Source organism: Phalacrocorax aristotelis, chromosome 3 (assembly GCF_949628215.1).
Source record: "Phalacrocorax aristotelis chromosome 3, bGulAri2.1, whole genome shotgun sequence".
Lineage (NCBI taxonomy): Eukaryota > Metazoa > Chordata > Aves > Suliformes > Phalacrocoracidae > Phalacrocorax > Phalacrocorax aristotelis.
In genome coordinates, this window is record NC_134278.1 from 50,922,881 (window position 1) to 50,943,126 (window position 20,246).

At 35.1% G+C, this 20,246-nt stretch overlaps 1 protein-coding gene across 3 annotated transcripts in view; it reads left to right on the plus strand.

Annotated features, from left to right (window-relative positions):
- The window catches only part of ARMC2 (armadillo repeat containing 2), a 67,577-nt gene that overhangs the window by 24,377 nt on the left and 22,954 nt on the right, over nucleotides 1–20,246 (plus strand). For all 3 annotated transcript variants that reach the window (XM_075087409.1, XM_075087407.1, XM_075087410.1), the window contains 6 exons: nucleotides 1,362–1,432; nucleotides 5,189–5,281; nucleotides 8,195–8,370; nucleotides 9,697–9,799; nucleotides 12,381–12,601; nucleotides 17,983–18,128. In XM_075087409.1, coding sequence (XP_074943510.1) covers nucleotides 1,362–1,432; nucleotides 5,189–5,281; nucleotides 8,195–8,370; nucleotides 9,697–9,799; nucleotides 12,381–12,601; nucleotides 17,983–18,128 — 810 coding nt within the window. The remainder of the gene's footprint in view (nucleotides 1–1,361; nucleotides 1,433–5,188; nucleotides 5,282–8,194; nucleotides 8,371–9,696; nucleotides 9,800–12,380; nucleotides 12,602–17,982; nucleotides 18,129–20,246) is intronic.

The following is a 20,246-nucleotide window of genomic DNA, read 5'->3' on the forward strand; positions in this document are numbered from 1 at the left end:
ACTTGTCTATTTTTATTTTTTAAAGCGTTGCTTCCCTGGAGGAATAGGAATTGCTGTATATGAGCTGAAAAATTTTCAAGATAGTTTGTGTAAGCATTTGGATTTTGGAGCACTTAAATCCTCGTGCTGTAAAAAGAAAGCATTATTCACTGTTAGCCATAATGAAGTAAGTGTTCCTCTGTAATGTGATTGCTTGGGAAATTTTTGACTGATCACAGTGAGCTATCCAGTCCCTTTTGTGGGGAAGTGATCTGACAAGAGCGTTGTCTTTTATTCTGTCTCCATCTGTTGATAGGATGACTTACATCTTCTGTCTGGACTGGCAGACAGGATTTAGGCTCCAGTCCAGCAAACCGCTTAAACAACAGTTTAGCTTTAAGCCTTATAGCAACTAAATTAACAGGTTAAAAAAAAATTTAAATAACATTGGTAACACACCACTGTTATCTTTAGAAGGAAATTTAGGAGATTAGGTTGAATTGGTACATTAATTATAAATGGAATAAGAAGTCTTAAGTTAAACATACACTGCAAATAGAAAACATAGATTAAGACCTTTGTCTTTAGTACAGAATTTAAAGAAGGAAAGATGCCTCCTTTAGGAAATATAGCAAAGAGAATCTATATCTTTTATATTTCTTTTAGATCAGTGCTGCTTGAGTGTGTACATAGGCAAACAGAATAGATTTGTCACAGATGTGTGTAGTAGTCTCCTCTGGCCAAAGAAAGACTAATCATACAATCAGCAGAAATTGGAATTACTCACTGTTGCTTTACAAAGAAATGACAACACACCTGTTTTTTTGTACTAACAGAACTAGTGACCACTAGGCAGTTAGCAATAGGTCACAGGCAGACCTGGAAGTTCTAATATTTACATTAAGGGTTACTGAAGTATTTATTTCTTTGAAAATTCTTCTCATTAAATCTTTCAGAAGTGTTAATTGGCTCAGAAGAAATCACTCTCCTTGTGAATGGATGAACTTACAGTTTTAAGCTGGTTGAGTTTATATTCAATTAATGAAACCAACGATAAAATAAAAATTGTCTCTTTGTGAGTTTACTTTAGTTCAGCTTTCAGGTTTATTGTACAAGTGGAAATGCTTTAGGTTTTGTGTTCCATAATGGTGACCTCTTGTGGTGTAAATATGTCAGTATTTCTGAAGGAGCTTTCTGTAATATATACCGGACGAAGTTGTATTTATATGTCATTTTTAATGAGCAGATGACCTACTAAGTAAAAACTTATACACTTGTACAATTAGTTATTAATATGCAGATACTGAGTGCATGTGAAGAAAGAAGCATTTTGAGCATTGTATTCTGGTATACTTTGTGTGTGTCTATACTATATCTTTTAGTGACCAGATGAAAAAGCCTGGCACAAGTTCATCATGGCGAAGGAGTACAGGCTGGAAGACAAGACTAACAGGTACTTCATAAGGCATTTTAATCTCCAGCCAAAAAATGTGAAATACAGTCAAATAGAAATAATCTGATTTTTGTGATTTGAAGATCTTTTTCTTTGTTATTCACTGAACAATATTTTTGGTTTTCTAGATGTATTGGTTTTTTTTACTGTTGTTGGTAAAAAGAAACAATATTCAAGAGATCTTCACTCTTAAAATCTGTTGATATTTTATCTTGTGTTTGTCCCATATGTAGGCTTAAGAATTTGCCAATCCATTAACACCTTGTTTGCCCATCACTTTTTGTGAACTGGCAGAGTTGCACAGAAACTAATAAAGTTATGCCAAGCTGCATTAGCTGAAGATACAGGTTCTGGATTGCCCTGTAGGGATGCATTTTGCTAATTTTACATAACAGATGTTAATTAATATTTCCTTATAGCTGTCACATTTCATACACGGCAAGTGCATATTTGAGAGTCTGGTATGCAAACCTGAAGTTTCTACTCTGCTATTATTATGCTTTATTACTATTTTTCAAGAACTGAGAAGTTGCATTGTTCTGGATTGTTCTGGTGAAGGCTGTAATGTGCTCTGCTTTCATTTCCTTCAGAGGAGCTGAGAGTATTTACCATGTCATGGGAGTTAGTATTCTGTGGGGCTGCATATTCTCTGTTTATAAGGATTTAAATTTATATGTGCTATTTTATTGGAGCTATTGAAAAAAATCATGTGTTGTTAGGATTGTTTCCTTTTATATCTACTTTTTAAACATGTAGCTTCCTTAGTTTGTGCATGCTTCATCTTTAATCCCAGAATGAACAGTGGGATAGCAGTAGGAATTCTCAATAATTTCTTCTCTATTGTGGGGTCCTGGGGGGAGTGTTCATTTACAGATTATTTCTATTTTCTAATATGATTTCTGTTTATACTTTCATATTTTAGAGGGAGGGTAGACTGTTCTAATATTGATATATTTGTAGCCACTCAGTATTCCGTGAAAAGGCTAAACATGGTAAGTCAGGCAGTACACAGCTTTTGAAAGCTCAGTGTTGCTAAGGCTCTTGTATTTACATGCTAAAAACAGCAACCAATAAATGTAGACTGATTAATGATTTTTTTTTTTTGACCAGAATGCAAAGCTGTGGTTAAGACCTATGAAAAACTGAGGCAACGAACTTCAACTTGCTTAATTCTTTTGCTTGTGTATTTTTGCTGTTGAATTGTGATTCACTCAGTTAGAAGGGTCAGGATAGCTTCTGCAATATTTTAAATACAACTAAAGCTGTAACTTTTCATCAGCACCTTAAAAATCACCCAGGACTGAGACACATGCAAGTTTACAATTAATTAATGTTGTTGTTCTTTATAATCATGTGTTTCCCATTCATTCTTATTGCTAGGATTAATATTGTTTAGTGAAAGCTGTTTTTTTTTTTTTCCAGTTACAAGAGATATTTGTTTAAAAAAAATTATGCCATTATGACTTTTAGGTTGCTATATTTTTCTGATGAATGCAAGACAACCACGGCAGAGTGGCACAAAAAATCAGTTATTTTTGTTCTGAAGTAAAAATTGAATGGTTCTGTTAATTTTTTTTTCTAGTGAGAAGTTTGGTTGTATCTGCAAATCCATTAATGAACTATTCTATTTCTTGCTTAATAAAGTTAAGGATATGCGTAGTTAGAAAGTCAGTCCCATCTTTAAGTTTAAGAAAGGTAGCTGCAAATTAGAAAGAAAAGAAATAATTGAGTCAGTATGTGGGTTTTGTGGCAGGAAGGAACAGTGCAGACTATTCTAGTGTTCTCATTTCAGCTGTGCTCTTACATTATCCGGAGCAGAACTTTCACTTCATTGCAAATGCTGCATAGTGTTTCATTAATTAAGCTACTCATCAATCTAAGTAAGACTATTCACCCATTTGATCTAGAAAATAAGAAAGGTCTGCAAAATAAGTAATAGTGTTACCTAATAACATGTACTTATATGTATATATGCACACACCAACAATATATAGTTATTGTGATAACATACTTACCAGTGCATTACTTATGAAACAAGAGCATTTTTGTATAATCTCTTGAAATAGATAAAATTGATAGTTTCAGTCTGTGTAACATATAGATAGACGGTTAAAGTTAATACAGATACACAAAGAGTCTGGATTATTTTTTTAAAGACCAAGCTTTTAAAATAGCCAGGAAGTTTTTAATTGTTTCGCTGTTCCAAGTAATGCTCAGTCATTTTTTTTAAGGTCTGAGATACTGTTCTTTTGACGCAAACCTCTCAGTATCAGTGTTCTCACGTAGTACAGTATTTTTTGTGTTCCACAATGATTTTGTTAAGAATTTACATTGTATTTTAAAGGCAAGAGCTAGTAATGAACAGTAGGAGACACTTTCTGACAAATCTATCACTTAAAAATGTATATATTCTAGTCTTTATGGCATTCTTAATGTTATTTAGTGGAGTTGTGTGACTTCTATTTCCCCAGTTAAAAAAAAAAAAAAAAAAGAAACCAAGCCCTATCTTTATAACAACTTTAGTTGCCTGCATGATAAGGAGCTTAACCTAATCTTGAACTCCAAAAATATGCCTACATGTACCTTGTAAGCAAATGTTAGACTGAAGTTGTGCAGAAACTCTGGCTCTTCAGCTGTAGTGGGCCAATGGTCAAGACCAGATTCTGTCACTTCACATAGGCCAGGTGAATGTGCAAAGGATGTTCGGCAAGTCGGAATAATTCCCAGTGATATTGCATCCATATGAAAGTAAGTCCTGGAATCCATTTTGTAATAAACTGTGTTTCACCAACTCCCTTGTCCAGTCTGAAGAGAGGTCCACACTCCCAGTCTTGTTTCCAGAAGAATTACAGATGGCTGACTTTTTTTGGTCTACCAATTTTTAACTTGATGTCTGCTGACAGACTTTTTTTTGTGTTTTCTTTTCAGAGCGAAGTATAAAAAAAGCTGAATTTTTTTTTTTAAACTTTGTGAAGTGGACAAGGTTTCTGATAATGAATGGTAGCTTTTTCTCAGTCACCGTGGAGGAAATTGGTTGAGGGTGGCCAAGAAAATTGGGAGATGGTTACCCTCAAGATTTCTGGCATGTTTATTGGAGGCAAGACATATTTCAGGTGTCTGTAGTTTGCTGTTCATTTCCCAAGGTGCTGTGTGAGAAATTGTTTAATATAACAAAGAATAGGGAAACATGCGTTTTGCAAAAATTTAGTCCAGAAGTTCTCAAAACTAATTGCATAAAGTGTTTAGAATTGCTGACAGGGTGTAATAACTCTCCCTAACTGACCAAAGAGTCAGTTAACCAAGGTTAGTGTAATATTAAGCATGTGTACCAGACAGGATTGCCTGTAGTATGGTTATTTTTTAACACAGAATAAGCTGTGAAGTGGACACAGAAGCTGAAAAATAGCGCGACCTGTTGATGTAAAAGTAGTCATTACCTTCCAATTCAGCAATTAAATGAAACATTAATGTCAGCAAACAAAAACAAATCTGGCCTTACAGTACAGATTTACATATCAAAACATTTATCCATATAGTTTTCTTTGAAAATTTTGTTTTTGAGAAAATATAAATAAAAACAAAAGCTTGAATAGGTAGAGTAACCCAGAATATATCAAAATGTGACACTTCTAGCTTTTTTTTCTGACTGATGAATAAAGTATTTGCAGCTATTTATTTGTGTAGAATCTGACATTCTACAATCATGAATTCAGAACATTCACGGAATATTTGCTTTTGTTTTGAATTTATTTCAAGGTTTAGAGATTGAAACAAGAATGAATGAATCAGAAGAGGAAGAAATCTTTTGGCATATAAAGATTCTACCAATTCTGCATGAACTGGAAAAAGGTGGGTAACACTGTTCTTGAAAGGGTGTATTTTCTGTACTATTTCCTGCAGAAAATGTGGGACTCATTTGTGTTTACTACAAAAGAGTAACAGTAGTTGGGCTATGTCGCCTTTTATGCTTTCATATGTTCAGTGACTTTGCAGTGTAGAACTGGTTGCAACCGGTTCTAGGTGTCCCTCCTTGAGCAGGGGGGCTGGACCGGATGACCTCCGGAGGTCCCTTCCAACCTGAACTGTTCTGTGATTCTGCAAAGAAAAAAAAACAAAACCAAAAAACCAGCTGGTTTAGAGAGGGTCTTGTCTGATTAAATTACCTTATTTTAGACAACATAGCTCTGCCAGCTTAGCAGTCAGTGATGAGGTAATAATTTTAAGAATAAAGTACTGCACAAATTCACTGTTTTAAGCAAGGACTGCATTAAAGGTCTCAATTAATTTTAGAAGACTAAAGAAATCTTAATGAAAATTTCCATTTGTGCTTAGTGTGTTAGATGTCTCAGAAAAGTATGTAATGACCCAGAACACTGAATCAAAATTGAGTAAATTAAATATGGCTTGAAAGATTGAACTCTGAAATCCATTTTAACATTTCATTCAAAAGGTTGTTTAGTTCCCTTCTATAGACATTATAGTTATTTGAATGGTGGGAATACAGAAAGTAGGTTTGTTTTTACAAGTGGTTAAAAATGAGTGTCAGATTAGGGGATTGATTCTGTTTTGCGGGGTCTTTGGCAGTGTTCATTACAGCATGGTACAGATTAGAATTTTATTTGCATAATTTTGCAGATGTTGAAGAGTATGAAACACCTTTAAAGTACTGAGTGATTCCCAAAATATATCATTATTTTAAGAAGACAGCATTCTCATTCCCACATCTGTCACTGCTGTGTAGAAAAACAGTGATCAGGATATTTGAAAACAGCTGAGATTGTAAAATATGAGCCACTGAGTTAAAGTTTTGCATAGTGAGATATTCTTTATAGGTAAGCAAAATATTATTTAGAAGTAAAACCTAGTCATGCCTTTCCCTTGTCATAAATGTAACTGAGGGAAATCAATTTTCATGCCCCTTTTCCTTAGTCTTTATTTGATTTGGTTATTGTGTTGGGGCTTTTTTAGCTTTTTAAAAAAATTTGATTATACCTTAGTTTTTCTAATTATAGACAAAATTATCTAATGACACTTTCTTACCAGTTGAGTGAATGTAGTATTAAAAAAACCTTAAAGTTAAGAGTTTTGCTGCTTCTTACAGAAGTTACAGTTCTTCACATAGACTGTAACTGAATTGCATCGTTGCCTCCTGCAGCTGCATGTTATATTGCTTTATTTAGGCTGTTTACTGCACAATTGCAGTTTTTCCTATCAAAAGGAATATTAGAATTCTGCAATTTTAATGTTTTGAGTGGCTCTGTTGGTAATTCAAGATTTTTAAATTTTGTGTGCGGTCACTTGCATCGTACTTTTCAGGTAATTCCCTGCACATGCATTTAGGTCACATTTAGTTTTTCATATGTTAAAAGAAAAGCCTTTTTCTTCCCCTTCCTCCCTCAAAAGTATTTGCAGAAAACTTTCCATTCAAAAACAAATCTGAGGTTCAACCTCGAACTTAGTTTTTTTCTAAAATCTTATGAATATCATGTACTTGGGATGCTTGCTATATGCCAAAACCAAAAAGAACCCCGAAGTCTCTTTTTCTAGAGGAGCAAGTACTTCGTCACATTCCAGTACTCAAGGGAGGGTAAGCTTCAGAAGTGCCCCATGGAATGAATGATGAGTAATTTTTGGTTTTGTTGCTAATTTTGATGAAATGGAGTGGGGACCTTTCAATTTTCGTTCCTTGCCACTCCAGTTTCACTGCTTCCTGGTGCATAAGGTTTAGAGTCATGCTAAATTTTGTTAAATTTTCTGTCATGATGGGAGTAGAAATGAAAAAGTCATTGTTGTTCCTTGAGTATGATGATTGCAAATTGAGAGCTTCTACGCACCGCTCAGCATGAGAGGTGGGTCCTTGAATCTGCCTACGGTTTTGGGGCCTGAGATACAATGGTTTTCGTCATAATTTCCTGTCAATATATATTTCATCACAAGTGCTTTGCCTCCTTGAACATGAATCTATTTCAGCTGTGAAGTACGTCCTGAGCAAATGCAAAGTTTATACAGGCAGTTTAAGTGGGTTTATATGGTGTTTTATTAGTGTCATCTTATAGACAGAAGAAAATGTAAGGAAAAAAAAAATGCTCACTCTTAAATATTAAAAATAAGCAGGACTTTCCCTCTAAAGTAAACATGTACATGATTCCATTGCGTTGAGATGCAGATTTTGTAATAATTTACTGCAAGTTTTATTTTTGTACTTTTTAAATAGTGTCTGAGGGACTTGGGTTAGGAGGTAGATGGCTTTTTTATCAGTAGGCCAACAGTCCACTCAACTATAACTTGCACCTCTACAATGCATTGGAGAGTTCTAATGAGTTTTTACATTCACTTGTTCTTAATCCCAGCAAGGTTTGATATATTAGGTTATGTTTATGGGCAGAAAAACATTCCTTAACTCTATCTTTTTCGCATCTAATGTTTGGTGGAGCTCTTTAAAAAATGTATTCAGATTCACAGTTTCCTGGTAGACATTTGGTCAGATTATTAAGCATTAAAGGTGAGTTTCATTTTTAGCTTTAGGTATTAATTTGGCTCTGAGGTTTCTTGGCTTGAGTTCCTTCTTTTTGAAAGAGCAGAATAAAACTGTTTCTGAGGATCACGTTATCATTATAAGAGATTTATTGGGTGCCTTATTCTTGTTGTGCAGCCCATTCTTTGTTTTGTTCTTCTGTGTCTTTGTCTATTGAGATGCTCTGGAAAAGGTCGCACTGATAATTGTTTTTTATGTTTCTCTCCCTTCCCACCCCCTTCAAGCAGGAGACAATATAGAAAATCTTTGTCTGGCTTGCACCAAGCTCTATCAAGCCTTAAATGAAGGAAACATGCTTGGAAAAAGATTTAAAAGAAGAAGAGTGCTTCTGAAGACATTATATAAACTTGTAGACATTGATTCAGATCCACTTTGCCTGAAGCTGGCAAAGATTATTCTGGCTGTAAGTGTTTTAAAATGCTGTTTGGTAGAATGTGAAGCTCAAAATTGTGAATTACAACTTGCATTCAATTTTTCATTTCATACTTTTAAGCTGTGTCTAAACTAACCCTTTACTAAGCACAATTTCTTGCCATATGGATACTAGTCTCCATTCATCCAGATCGGCACTTGTTAGAACCTATTTTTTGAAGAGGAATTATATCTGGGGGAGGAAGGAGGGACACAAAATAGGGTAGCTGGTGTATGGTGGCAGGAATATTGCTTAGGCATGGAAAACAGACAGTGTCCTAAGATGGGATAGACGTGCAGGGATTTACACAAAACAATAATTTAAAAAATTACACATGGAAATGAAGCTTTGTTTTTTAAATAATATCTTGACCTTATTAAACAACTCTATCTGAAAATACTAGAACAGTTTTGGTTTTGGTTTTGGTTTTTGGTTTTTTTAAAGTGAGTAAGTATAATTACCTCTTTCTCTAGTACTTCCAGTTAAAACTCTCAATTAATTTGGTGCTTTTGAGCCTATTGGTTCAGCTTCTACTAAGTATGTATGGACAGTCACTGGTGAAAGGATACCAGCTAGCATTGTGTTGTAGTCATTTTAGTAATGTGTGTGTGTGTCTGTTGTGGGGGTGGTTCTCCTTTAAGGTAGCATGTGTTACTTTAATCAGAAGATACAATTATATATTCATATACTACACAGATCTTAAGTGGTGCTTATTAAAAAAAAAGAGTTCTGTTACGGACATTTTTCTGTGGAATCTTAAAAATCATGAACAAGAGAAGAAATTGCCCTTGAAATGGAGAGGAAAGGAAGAGTTTTGTCATTTTATCTTTAATACTTTTACTTCCCTTTCATGATCTCTCAATGACCATTAGTACATCATAAGATCTTCTTTTCTGATATTTGAGATTAACTTTCATTATGACATGTACTGTTGTACTGAAATATTTTGTGGTATGGCCACAGATGCCAAACCAATGAATCCTGTGCAGAACTTCTTTGTAAGAGTGAATTAGAGAAAAAATGTGCAAGTTACTGATATGCTACCTGCAGAAGATACATAAAAAGTTTATATATCATCAGTTATTTTAAAGTAAGTCAGCACAGTTTGCTAAATAGAGCTTTAAACTAGCTAGGTTTGAGTCCTCTAATTCTGCAAACTTTTCAGTTTGGCCCAGTGTACTGTCAGGGTTTCAGCTGGAATTTAATAGTTCTGTGAGAATACAAGTTAGCCGTGACGTCTGAACTTGTAAAATGTTACGGTGCATTTTTGTATGTAGATTTTATTTGTGATTTTCCCGTCTTTTACTTCCTTTGCAGATGAAAGTGGATGGAAAAAATCTTCTCAGTGTTTGCAAGCTTGCATATAAAATTTGCAGGAATGAAAAAAATGATTACATCATTCAAAACGATAGATTATTGGGTATGTATTCTGTTCTTGTATGTAAGTTAGATGTTGAAATTCAGTACTTAGATTGATCATCTTTCAAAAAACATTCTCAGTTAACTTAGTCACACACTAAAAATTGCCTACTAGGTCAAACGAACGGTCCATCTAGTCCAGTGTTCTGTGTCTAATGATGGTGATAGGGGATGCTGTTCAGGGAGAACATTGGAAGCCTACATGTTCTCTGTGATCCGTTTCCCCTGTGCTACCCCAGCATCCAGAACTGTTGCATTCTATCAGGGACATTAGATGGTGCATCCCTGCCTAATCCTTTTTAGTCTCTGTTCATAGATCTTTTGTTCATTAATTTGCCTAATTACTTTTTAAACTTTCTGATTCTGTCTGCCTCTACAATCTCATAGAGCAACAGGTTCCAGAAGTTCTCTGTCTGCTGTTTTAAACCTATGTACTTTTCATTACGCCCCTGCTTGTAGTTTTGCAGGATTTGTAAGAGTTTCTACAGTCAGCTTACCCTTTACCTTCATGCTTTTTTAAACTGCAGTCATATCATATCTCTCTGCCTTCTCCTCTTCAGACTGAGGCATCTCAGCCTTTTAGCTCTCATTTTGAAAGGATATTGTATCATTCTTTCAGTTGTTTTAGTAACCCTTCTCTGTACCTTCTCCAACTCCAATAGATCCTTCTTGAGGTGTACCGAACAAAACTGTCTGTAGAAGCCAAGATGCGTTTGCACCAAATTTTATAGAAGCAAAATAATGCTGTCTGTGTTTGTTGGTCAACATCAGGAAGGATATTGAGAACAATCGTTGGCTTTTTAGCTGCTGCTGCACATTGAGCCCACGGTTTTGGAAAATTGTCAGCAATGTCTTGAAGACCTCTTTTGTCTTTGTAACTCTACTTGAGTCATCCACATACACCTTGCAAATATGAGAGATATGAAGAAAATGACAGTGTTTGAATGATACTTGGTATCGATTGGTCATTCCTTGCATTAAAACTTCATTGTGTTTTATTAGCATAGGCCTTGACCTTGCAAGCTTTTATTGCATGTGCATAAATTAAAGCATATATGCATATCTGCTTAAGTAGATGAGAGTATTCATGGTCTTAAAGTTCAACATGAGTGTTGTCAGAAACAAAGGCCAGATACGCCTTCCAGTAGTAAGATCAACAGGAAAGGACTCAGAGAAAAGAGAACAGCTCAGATTGCTCAACTGACTTTGGATACTGAAGGCTACATTTTTGCAGAGATCAGCATCGTACAAAGACCTAGACAAGTTGAGCGGCTACGTCTGCATAAGCGTGGTTTGGGGTTTTTTTTTTCTCTCTTTTTTTTTTTCTCTCATTTCCATCTTCACTCACTTTTCTTTCAATTGCTCTTCTTTCTCCTATATTTTAAAAACAAGTGAAGGAAAGAACATCTTTGGTAGGGTTTTGTTTGTTTGTTTGTTTATTCTCTTTTTATTTGGGACCTGCCTTATCCAGGCTGGAGACATGAACCTGGGTTATCATTGTAATTACCCAGATTCCTGTTGCAGTCACTGGGTTATAGATTCAATTTCTTTTTCTTACTCTGGTCCTGTGAACTATTTATGTGCAGTGGAGCACCTCCAGTAGAAGAAATAAATTAACTCTTCATCCCAGAATAGACAACTACTGTTCAAGACACTGATACTGAGCAGAGCAGGGACCTGAAACTGATTTCTCACGTTACCACAACCCAAGTGACATAGCTGACTGCAAGGTGAGGGTGAGAGTTTGGGCAAGAGCCTGGAGTGTGTGTACTTCATCCATATACACCCATATACTTGGAGAAAGTTTCAGTTTGAGCTGAGTCAGAAGACACTTTAGAAATCTCTTAAATTTAATGAAATGGGAAAATATTTTTCTTCACCTGGATCGAACGCAGGAAGCAGAAGTAAATATCGGTTTCCGTCAGTTACTGGAAATTCGAAAGTATAAAATCGGTTAGGATTACTTATTTGTTTAAGATATGCCCATCAAATTCAAAATGTCTCAATTTGGCTGTGACAGATATATTGGGCTTGTGCTAACAACTGCTAATTTTAACATTTCAGATACCTGACAGTGGTAGCATAAAGCAAAACTTTTACAGTAACTTCACTTACATAAAAAGTAAATCTAAAAAGGCTACAAACAGATTTCAAATATGAAATTTGCATTAGGCACCTGTGCTCTTTAGTGCTCCATTTGAGATCCTTTAGACATTTGAGTGCTAAGGAAGTAGTGGGAATAGACCTCTTTAAAATGTCTCAAGTTTAGTACACAAAATTCCATGCATACACGATCACTTCTGCAAACCTTGACTGAGAATTTCAATGGTTACTGCAATGTGTTTAGAACTGGTACTGATTCTCGAAGCCTGGGAGAACAAAAGTCAGGCCCATCCTCTTGTTCATCACTAATTGTTTTATTTACGGTTTCGATCCAGATACCAAATTTTTCTAGCCCACTTATTAGAAATATAAGATTTCAATCTGAGGAGTTTTTGCCAATTGTTAATCTCTTCAGTGACTGGACTGTATCAAATATAAATCTTAATATTAGGCTTTCTGAATAATTATTTTCCTTTTAGATTGTTTGTTGGAGGTTCTGAGAACTGAAGATCTACAAAAAACCAATGAAGCACTCCTGTATTGCATGGGAGCTATAAAATTCATGTCTGGAAATGCAGTACTCCTTAATGAAATGGTCAACAAAGGAGCTGTTGAAATGTTTCTGCAATTAATGAAGCAGATTAATAATATAAAAGAACATGACACACATTTCTCCAACTTGGGCCACCTATTAGTCCAGGTTTGCATTTACTTTTATTTCAAAAGTACACACTTCAAGGGCAAATTAAAAGTTTAGTTAGAGGAGATAAGCTAACCCTGTGTTGCCACTGGCAGAGTTGGACCTATATTTGAATAGACTTCTTTTTAAGAAGTTTACATGAACTTCTTCAGGACCTAAATTTAATTATAATAGATATTTTTGTGTAGTCATTTTTAAAGGCTTTAGAAACTCTGAAGTTAATAGAAATATTTTTAGGTGCCTAACAAAACCAGTTTCTTATTACTGCTTTACGATGCTGACGGTGTTCTGGATATTATAGTAAACAGATAAAAATGTCTAAGTTCTTTAGGCTGAAATAATAAATACAAACTGGTTCTGCAATACTCTAGGAGATTACAAAAAGCTTTTTATTACAAGAATAATGCATTTTTAAAATGTGTGGGAAAATAAACTACATTTCATTGACAAAGTGGTTTTGAAGAAATGTCATTTAAGGAAAAGGTAGTTGTAAATGCCAACACTTCTTGAATCTTCTTGAAGGCAGCAGGCTCAAAACTATCTTTTCACATATGAGGTACCTTGATGAGTGGTGGCTATGAAAACTAATCCTGTGCCCTAAAACTGTTTAAACTTAGTGTTTTAGGAAAAAAACCCAAAGTTTATGTTGCTAAATCTTAAATTATGCATAGGTTGTGGGGTTTTTTGTATTTATCAAGGATTTGCCAGGTTAAGTTCTTGGTATTTGTCTTGGAAATTATTGATGTAAAGATTAGGGAATGGTGTAATTGTAAGCTTTTGTGGACTTCATAGGAAAATATATTGGACAATTTTCTGAGGTAGCGTTTACACTAAATTTCTCTACTAATGATGCCAGATTTCTTTAATTCTCTACTAACTTACAAACAAAGGGTTTTATACTACTTGAAATTATATGAGAAAATAGATAGCTTACATCATCATGTTACTATTACTGATTTTTGTCTGTTTATTTTAGTGGAGCTATGAGGTATGTCACTCCAGAATAGTGTGTATAATCTTAATACAAACATAGACATATTGGGAGGTGCTACGAACCACTGAACAAAATGATGTGGCTTAACGCTTAGGTTTGGCTAAAGAACTCGCGAAGTGGCAAATTGCTAAAGACTGGGAGAACATATGATGAAATTGGAAATTTTGTGCTTGTGTTCCTGTTTTGTTTCCTATCTGGACCCGTCATCGTTAAGTTCCTATATGAATCACAAAATTCTCTTTTATGCATTTTGTCTTTAGAATTGGGAATGTTAACTTTTTTGTGGCACTATAAATTCTCCAAACAATTCTGAAATCATCTGTGCCATTTTGTTGATATCATACCTTATCTTTTATAGAAAAATTGTATATGGGATTTCCAAGCCTTCTTTTTCAAGAGAAGTTATACAAACTTCAAGTCTGCATGAAATCAAGATTTTAATGACCATATTTTTCTTGAATGCTGCTAGTTAGACTTTTTAACTCCCAGTACTACTGCAGGGCTGCTTTAGGCCATCGGTTTAGTTAGAAACCCCCTTTTGAAAAGTATTGAGGAGGGATTGAGGGTCCAGAATAGATTCTGTTCTCAGTGTAATTGGCAAGGTGATAGACAGTGACTTAAAACACCTAAACTATAAGAAAAGTAAGCTAAGGTGAAGAAGTAGAGTATGATGCCTCATATGTGGAAGCTGTGAAGTAATTTCAGTGTTTGGAAATTTAGATTATAGTTTGGGTAGTCATTTTAAAACCTGAATTAGATATATGTATCCTGTATCTCTTTTCATGCCTATATAGTTTAAAAATATTTATCCTTCTGAGAGCAGGAAGGGAATGGTTAAAATCAAAGCATATTACTGATGTTAGCTGACTGCTCTTGGCGTCAATCGTATAATACATATAACGGGAATCCTGTTGAGTAGGAAGAGATGGAAATCTATGTTAAATGTATATAAAAAGAAGTTTTTGCCATTTGGGGCATTTAAAAATAACAAATAATGTCCAAGTAATTAAACTAATAAATCAGGTTATTCAGCTGTTTGACTATCTGTCTGAACTTCCCCACAACTTTGCAGAAATGTTTCTTCTTCCATTATTTGTGTGTGGATAAATTTAGTTTTTTAAATCAAGGGTTTAATTTGCAAATGGGTGACAGGAGAATGTTACATTTGACTTTTTTTTTTTTTGTCATTACTATTTTTGCTGGTTTTAGAAGTGTAGCAAAACTATTTTGTACAGTTTGAATAGACTGGCTGTTTCTAAGAAGGCCTCAAGGATTTTGTGGAAAAGTCAGTACTGACAACTGTCTCTTACTAAGGTTGTTGTTTCACTTGTTTGTATTCTTTCCTATAGTAGTACAGATACTACATTTTTCTTCCTCTTGTAAGAAAAGTAGTGATTCCTGCTGCTATGGAATTCCTGTGCAACTTTCTCATATCAGTTTCTTCAACAAATCTACATTAATGTGCACCATTTCTTCCATGTGAGTTAATTGTTCAGTCATCATAAACAGATATGGGAACAGTTCTATTTTCAGAGATATATTATCAAAGAAAGTTTTTTTGGTGATTCGTGTCTTTAGAATAAAGGAAGTTTTTGTGGCATACTTAAACTTGTAGCAAAAGAACAAATATCCAGTGACATACAGAAATAACGAATATATACGAGTCTTCAGGAAAAGAGAGCAAATTATATTGGAGGAGAAAAGCACCTTAAATAGTCACAGTGGTCTCTGAGGGAGGCTCTGCCATCTCTTAATCCCGATAACTGAAGTATCTCAGTTAACTGGGACCAACTCTTCATTTTTAACAGTATAATTGCACAATCACCAGATGGCAGTGTTATACATAATCTTTCCAGGTCCTTGTTGTGGGAATAAAGTCCCTCTTTGATTTCTTCCTTGTTACGCAATGGATTTTATGCAGAAGTTCCACAATACAAGAATAAAAATGTTTACAATAATAATTATTTTTCCTTAATAGAGGACATGAAACCAAGATCATCTTTGACTCATTTTATGTTGCTTCACCTAATAGTCTGATCATCTTTATGTGAAATATGGTAATGCTTATTCAAAAGCCAAGGCTTTTGAAGTGTCACTGACAAGACTTAACAAGTACTCCATGTTCCTTAATTGAAAAGCACTTAAATGTCTTCTCCTTTAAAAATAGCATTTGTGTGCTGTTAAATTTTCTGTTTGGGTGAGTTTGATCTTTAATGTGGCAACATAAGGATTAGGGCTGGTGGGGATTGCTAGGGCCGATTATTAGGCATTTCTCCCGGAATCATGGTGTCTGCTTGAAGCAATCAGAGTGTCTCTTGAATTCATCTGCTGTCTGGCTAGTTTCTATTACTTCTTAATTAGTACTCTTCAAATTTCACTTGCATACTAACTGTTCTTTTGTGGATATATACTTGTACAAACTTCTGAATTTCATTGTCTCGCACATTTAAGTGTATACGCTATTTTGCATCACTTTACCTTTCCAACCTGTTCTTGTGTGAGGATAGAATTTACTGCTGGACGTTTTTGAACCGTCTCAGGCAGTGAAAATTTTACCCTCATTTTGGAAACCTCTGCACCATTATCTATTGATAAAGATTACACACAAACACACACACACCCCCCATCCCCCACCATCAGCTAATATGTAAGGCTCTTTGCTGCAGTGAAGGCCCCGGTCTGGGTTTGAACAACAATTTTTAAATATGTGGTCTATCCTACATTTTCTTTATTGTGAATTTTAGCTAAAGCTCAACAAATGTCATCCTAGGCTGACTCTGAATGTCTTGGATGTGAGCACTGAATGAAGTCTTCTGTGTCTATTCCATTTGGCAGGACTTTTTCCACCAAAACTCTTGAATAGCAAAGTATTTTATCAGAATATATATTTTTTAAAATATTTCTCCAGTATTGTGTTGATTTTTAAAGCATCATGACTTCTGAAAGAATGCATATCTGGAAGTGTATTTTTTTCAGTTGTTTAGTTAAAATAACAAAAAACAGGTAAAAGCAAATGGCTTCCATAGGTTCAGTTTCTGTTTATTCTGAATGAAGTATGCATTTCATATTTACTGCTGAAGTTAAATCCATTCACATACCAAAATCACATTATCACATAATTTTTTCTGTCTGTACCTTGCTTCTCCATTTTGACACATTGTTCCTTCTCCTATTGTTCCATTACAGAACATCTTGAATTGCATTTTCATTCTTCATTCATGTGGTAACTGAAGACATGTAGACTTTTGTCAAATTTCTTGAAGTAGGACAGCAAATTTGAAAGCTGCTGGAGAATGGACAGAGAAGTGCATAGAATCCTATGAGCAAAAGTTCCTCAAACAGAACAACTTAACTTGCTCTTTGTCAGATTTTCCTTTAAAATTAGCAGCTACATATCACTGGTCAAGCATCCAATTCAGTGATAAAATACTTAATTTCCGGAGTTTCTTGTGATTACAAGCAATTTGAACAGATAGTCTTTGTGCCTTATCAAACTACATTTAAAACCAAATTGAAGTTAAATACCTTACACTTGGAATAAGGAAAATTTTAAGAACTCCCATGTTCACATTAGATTAAATGACTTCACATTTATTTTATAGTAAGCTCTGGTTTAGATCAACAGTTAACTTACATGTCATTGCCTGTCTGACCTTGGCATTTGAATACCCTTATCTTGGAAGAGTACCAAAGCATTTCAAAATATGTGGTAGCTGATTCATTTTGCACATCTACAAGTGGTAGATATTTTATGCTTAAAACTCCTTGAAATAGAACAGTATCTTCTGAAAATATTTTGGTTTCTCCAAAATAAACTTGAGCGCTTAAGCTTTTCATTTTTATACTGTTCGAATAGTGGATTTCTCTTGATCTTATTAACTTTCAAGTTTTTAATCAAAATAAATTTTATTGTCTTTTTTAACAAATTCATCTTAGTTTGCAATTTACAGTTATTATCAAAAATATATATCAGTATTAATTTGCAAGACTTAAATGTAAATTTGCAAAATCTGAGATGATGCAAAAAATCACTGTAACTCTCCACAGCATTTTACCTGACTTCCAATTTGTATATGGATGTATACATGCATACAGGATTTTAAAACATATGAAAGATCATGTTTCCCTCAAAGGAGGAGGTTACATGCAGGCAAAGACCAGTATCAGTCTTCCATTTTCTAACAATTATTTCAATATACACAGTTTTGTTACTTACACATCTCCTGTTGTAATTTATTGGTAGTTGCATACCTGCAGAATGTTGACAGGGCATTCAGACTGCCTTAGATGTTATAAATGAGATCTGAGCTTTATTAAATTTTCAAAACAGCGTGGATTGTGTTGTAAATGGCTGAAATTAATAAATCTTTAAATATCCCATATGCAGCTGACAGCTACTTTGCGAAACTTGGCTGACTTACCTCCGGCAAGACGCCAACTCGTTTGCAGTGGTGCAGTCTCTGAGCTCTTCGTGGCGCTAGAGCAGCGTATGAATGATAGGGATGTTTGCACCTATATTGTCAGGATACTCAGGTATGTATAGAACACAATGCTATTTCTGCATGCAGCCAAGTCAGTGTTACTGCTTCAAGTGACCTCAGAGAGGGCAGGATCAAGCACTAAAATTGGAAGGTTTATATGAAATTGTTTTTTTTATAAAGCTGTGTGTAGTTTTTGATGATTTTGTATGATAGTTGTGTCTTTATTAAAACTGATAGGATTGTTTAACTGTAGCCATACAAACTTGGATTCATTTTCCCTGTGAAAAATGTTTTGTCGTATTGTGTTGTTCTTTGATCCCACAGATTCTGATTGAGATTTTTAAAGTATCATTTAATATTTTATAAAGCTACATAAGTTGTTAAGTATTTAATAATCCTATTTTAGGCCATGTTTTAAAAAAACGAATGAGAGAAATTTACACACGTTTAATTTATATCGGGGACTGTGTATTGTGAAATAAAATACAAAAGAGAGAAAATGTGATCAATGTTCATTGTTTTGAGCTGTCTCAGAGTGTTTAAGGAGATTAATCTGTGGGATCAGGGCTTGAGTGTGCAGATGGAAGCGCTGAAAGAATCCCAGTTTTATGAGCAGCTCAGAGGCTGCTTCCCAATATGTGCTTTTTAGAGGGAGATCAGTATGAGTGAATCACCCAAAAAGATCCTTTTGTAGTCTGAATAGTTTCTCAGTCAAAAAACCTTCCAATTGCCAAGCACCAGCTTGCAATTACCAATGCAATGGACTTGCAAACAATTTAAGGATTTTGAAGGAGTTGTGAAATTAACTGTTGGTAATTTCAGGAGGAGCTGGGTTATAAGCACAGTTTATGAACATTGTTCTGGATGCAGTATTTGCCATTGCTGCTTTGTTATTGTATTGAGTCATGTTGCCTGTGGCTCCATGTTCAGTGAGAAGTCATTCTGCTATGGACTTCTCTTCCTGTTCAGCCCTTCCAAATTATCCATCACATTCCGGCTAGATGAGATTGGGTTGTGCTTTGAGGAGCAGCTACATGAGGGACTGTCATTCCTTCCTCTCCGCAGCTGAAAACAGGCAAATCTGGTCCTTGGCTATTTGTGCTACCTGCAAAGCATGTGAACTGCTTCCCCAATCCCATGCCACCGTGTCCACATCTGTCTCTCATTTTGTTCCTAAAATGAGTTGAGTTCTAGCAACGATTACAGCACTTTATTTACTATTTTGAAGGAGAGAGCATTTCTTTTACTTGGAAAATGCCATGAAATGTGGGATAATGGGTTTGTAATTAAATGTAATTGATATGTCCACTGTAATTCTGACAAGGACATTTACTTGATCTAGAATTCAGTATGGAGCAGAAGTAATTTGTCTTATTTAAAGTTTCCTACTCCTTCAACTTTTTTTTTAAGTTTAGTGAACTGCATGCTCCGAGGATACAAATTAGCCATAAAATCAATTTAATTAGCTTCCTGGAAATTGCAGTCACACACACAAAAAATTATACTATGCAGTACAGAGCAGATTTGAATTTTGTTTTGTCCTCTAGTGATACAGAATGATTATTCTTTTCTCTCACTCAGTAACTTTAGACAGCTTCTTTTTAGTGAATATGTTCAATCTGTTCAGAGTATTCATTTCTCCAAGTCTGTTAAGTCTTGCTGTAATTGGTTGTAACTGAACATCAACACGGATAGTTGCTGACTTTGACTATGTGGGAAGTAAGAGGTTATCCTAGTTTGTTCTGTTATTGCAGTATTTCTGGTATGACCAAAACGTGCCCAGTTCTCTATTTTTGTAATGGCCAAGGTGAGCAGTGTAGGGCCGGAGCAGCTGTTAGGGAATACGCAGAGATAAAATCATGACTGCAAGACTGCGCATTTCCATATTTGCTGGTGAGAGTTGTGTTCTGTGAGTGCTGTTGCTGGGCTCTCCTAGATGTGCATTGGAAGGGACCCTTCATTTCCTCTTCTTTCTGACTTCCCATGTCTTCTTGACATTACAGTTCTCCCACTTAACGCTAAGAAGTGCTAGTGTTAGCATACTGTGCCCATACAGCAAGCAGGTTGGGAAGCTCCTTATGTTCGCTTCTTCCTGTAATTCACTGTGGCAAGGATAGCTGGACTTCTGTTGTGCTTTTATTTAACTGTGTATGCCTCTACTAGAAGTCAG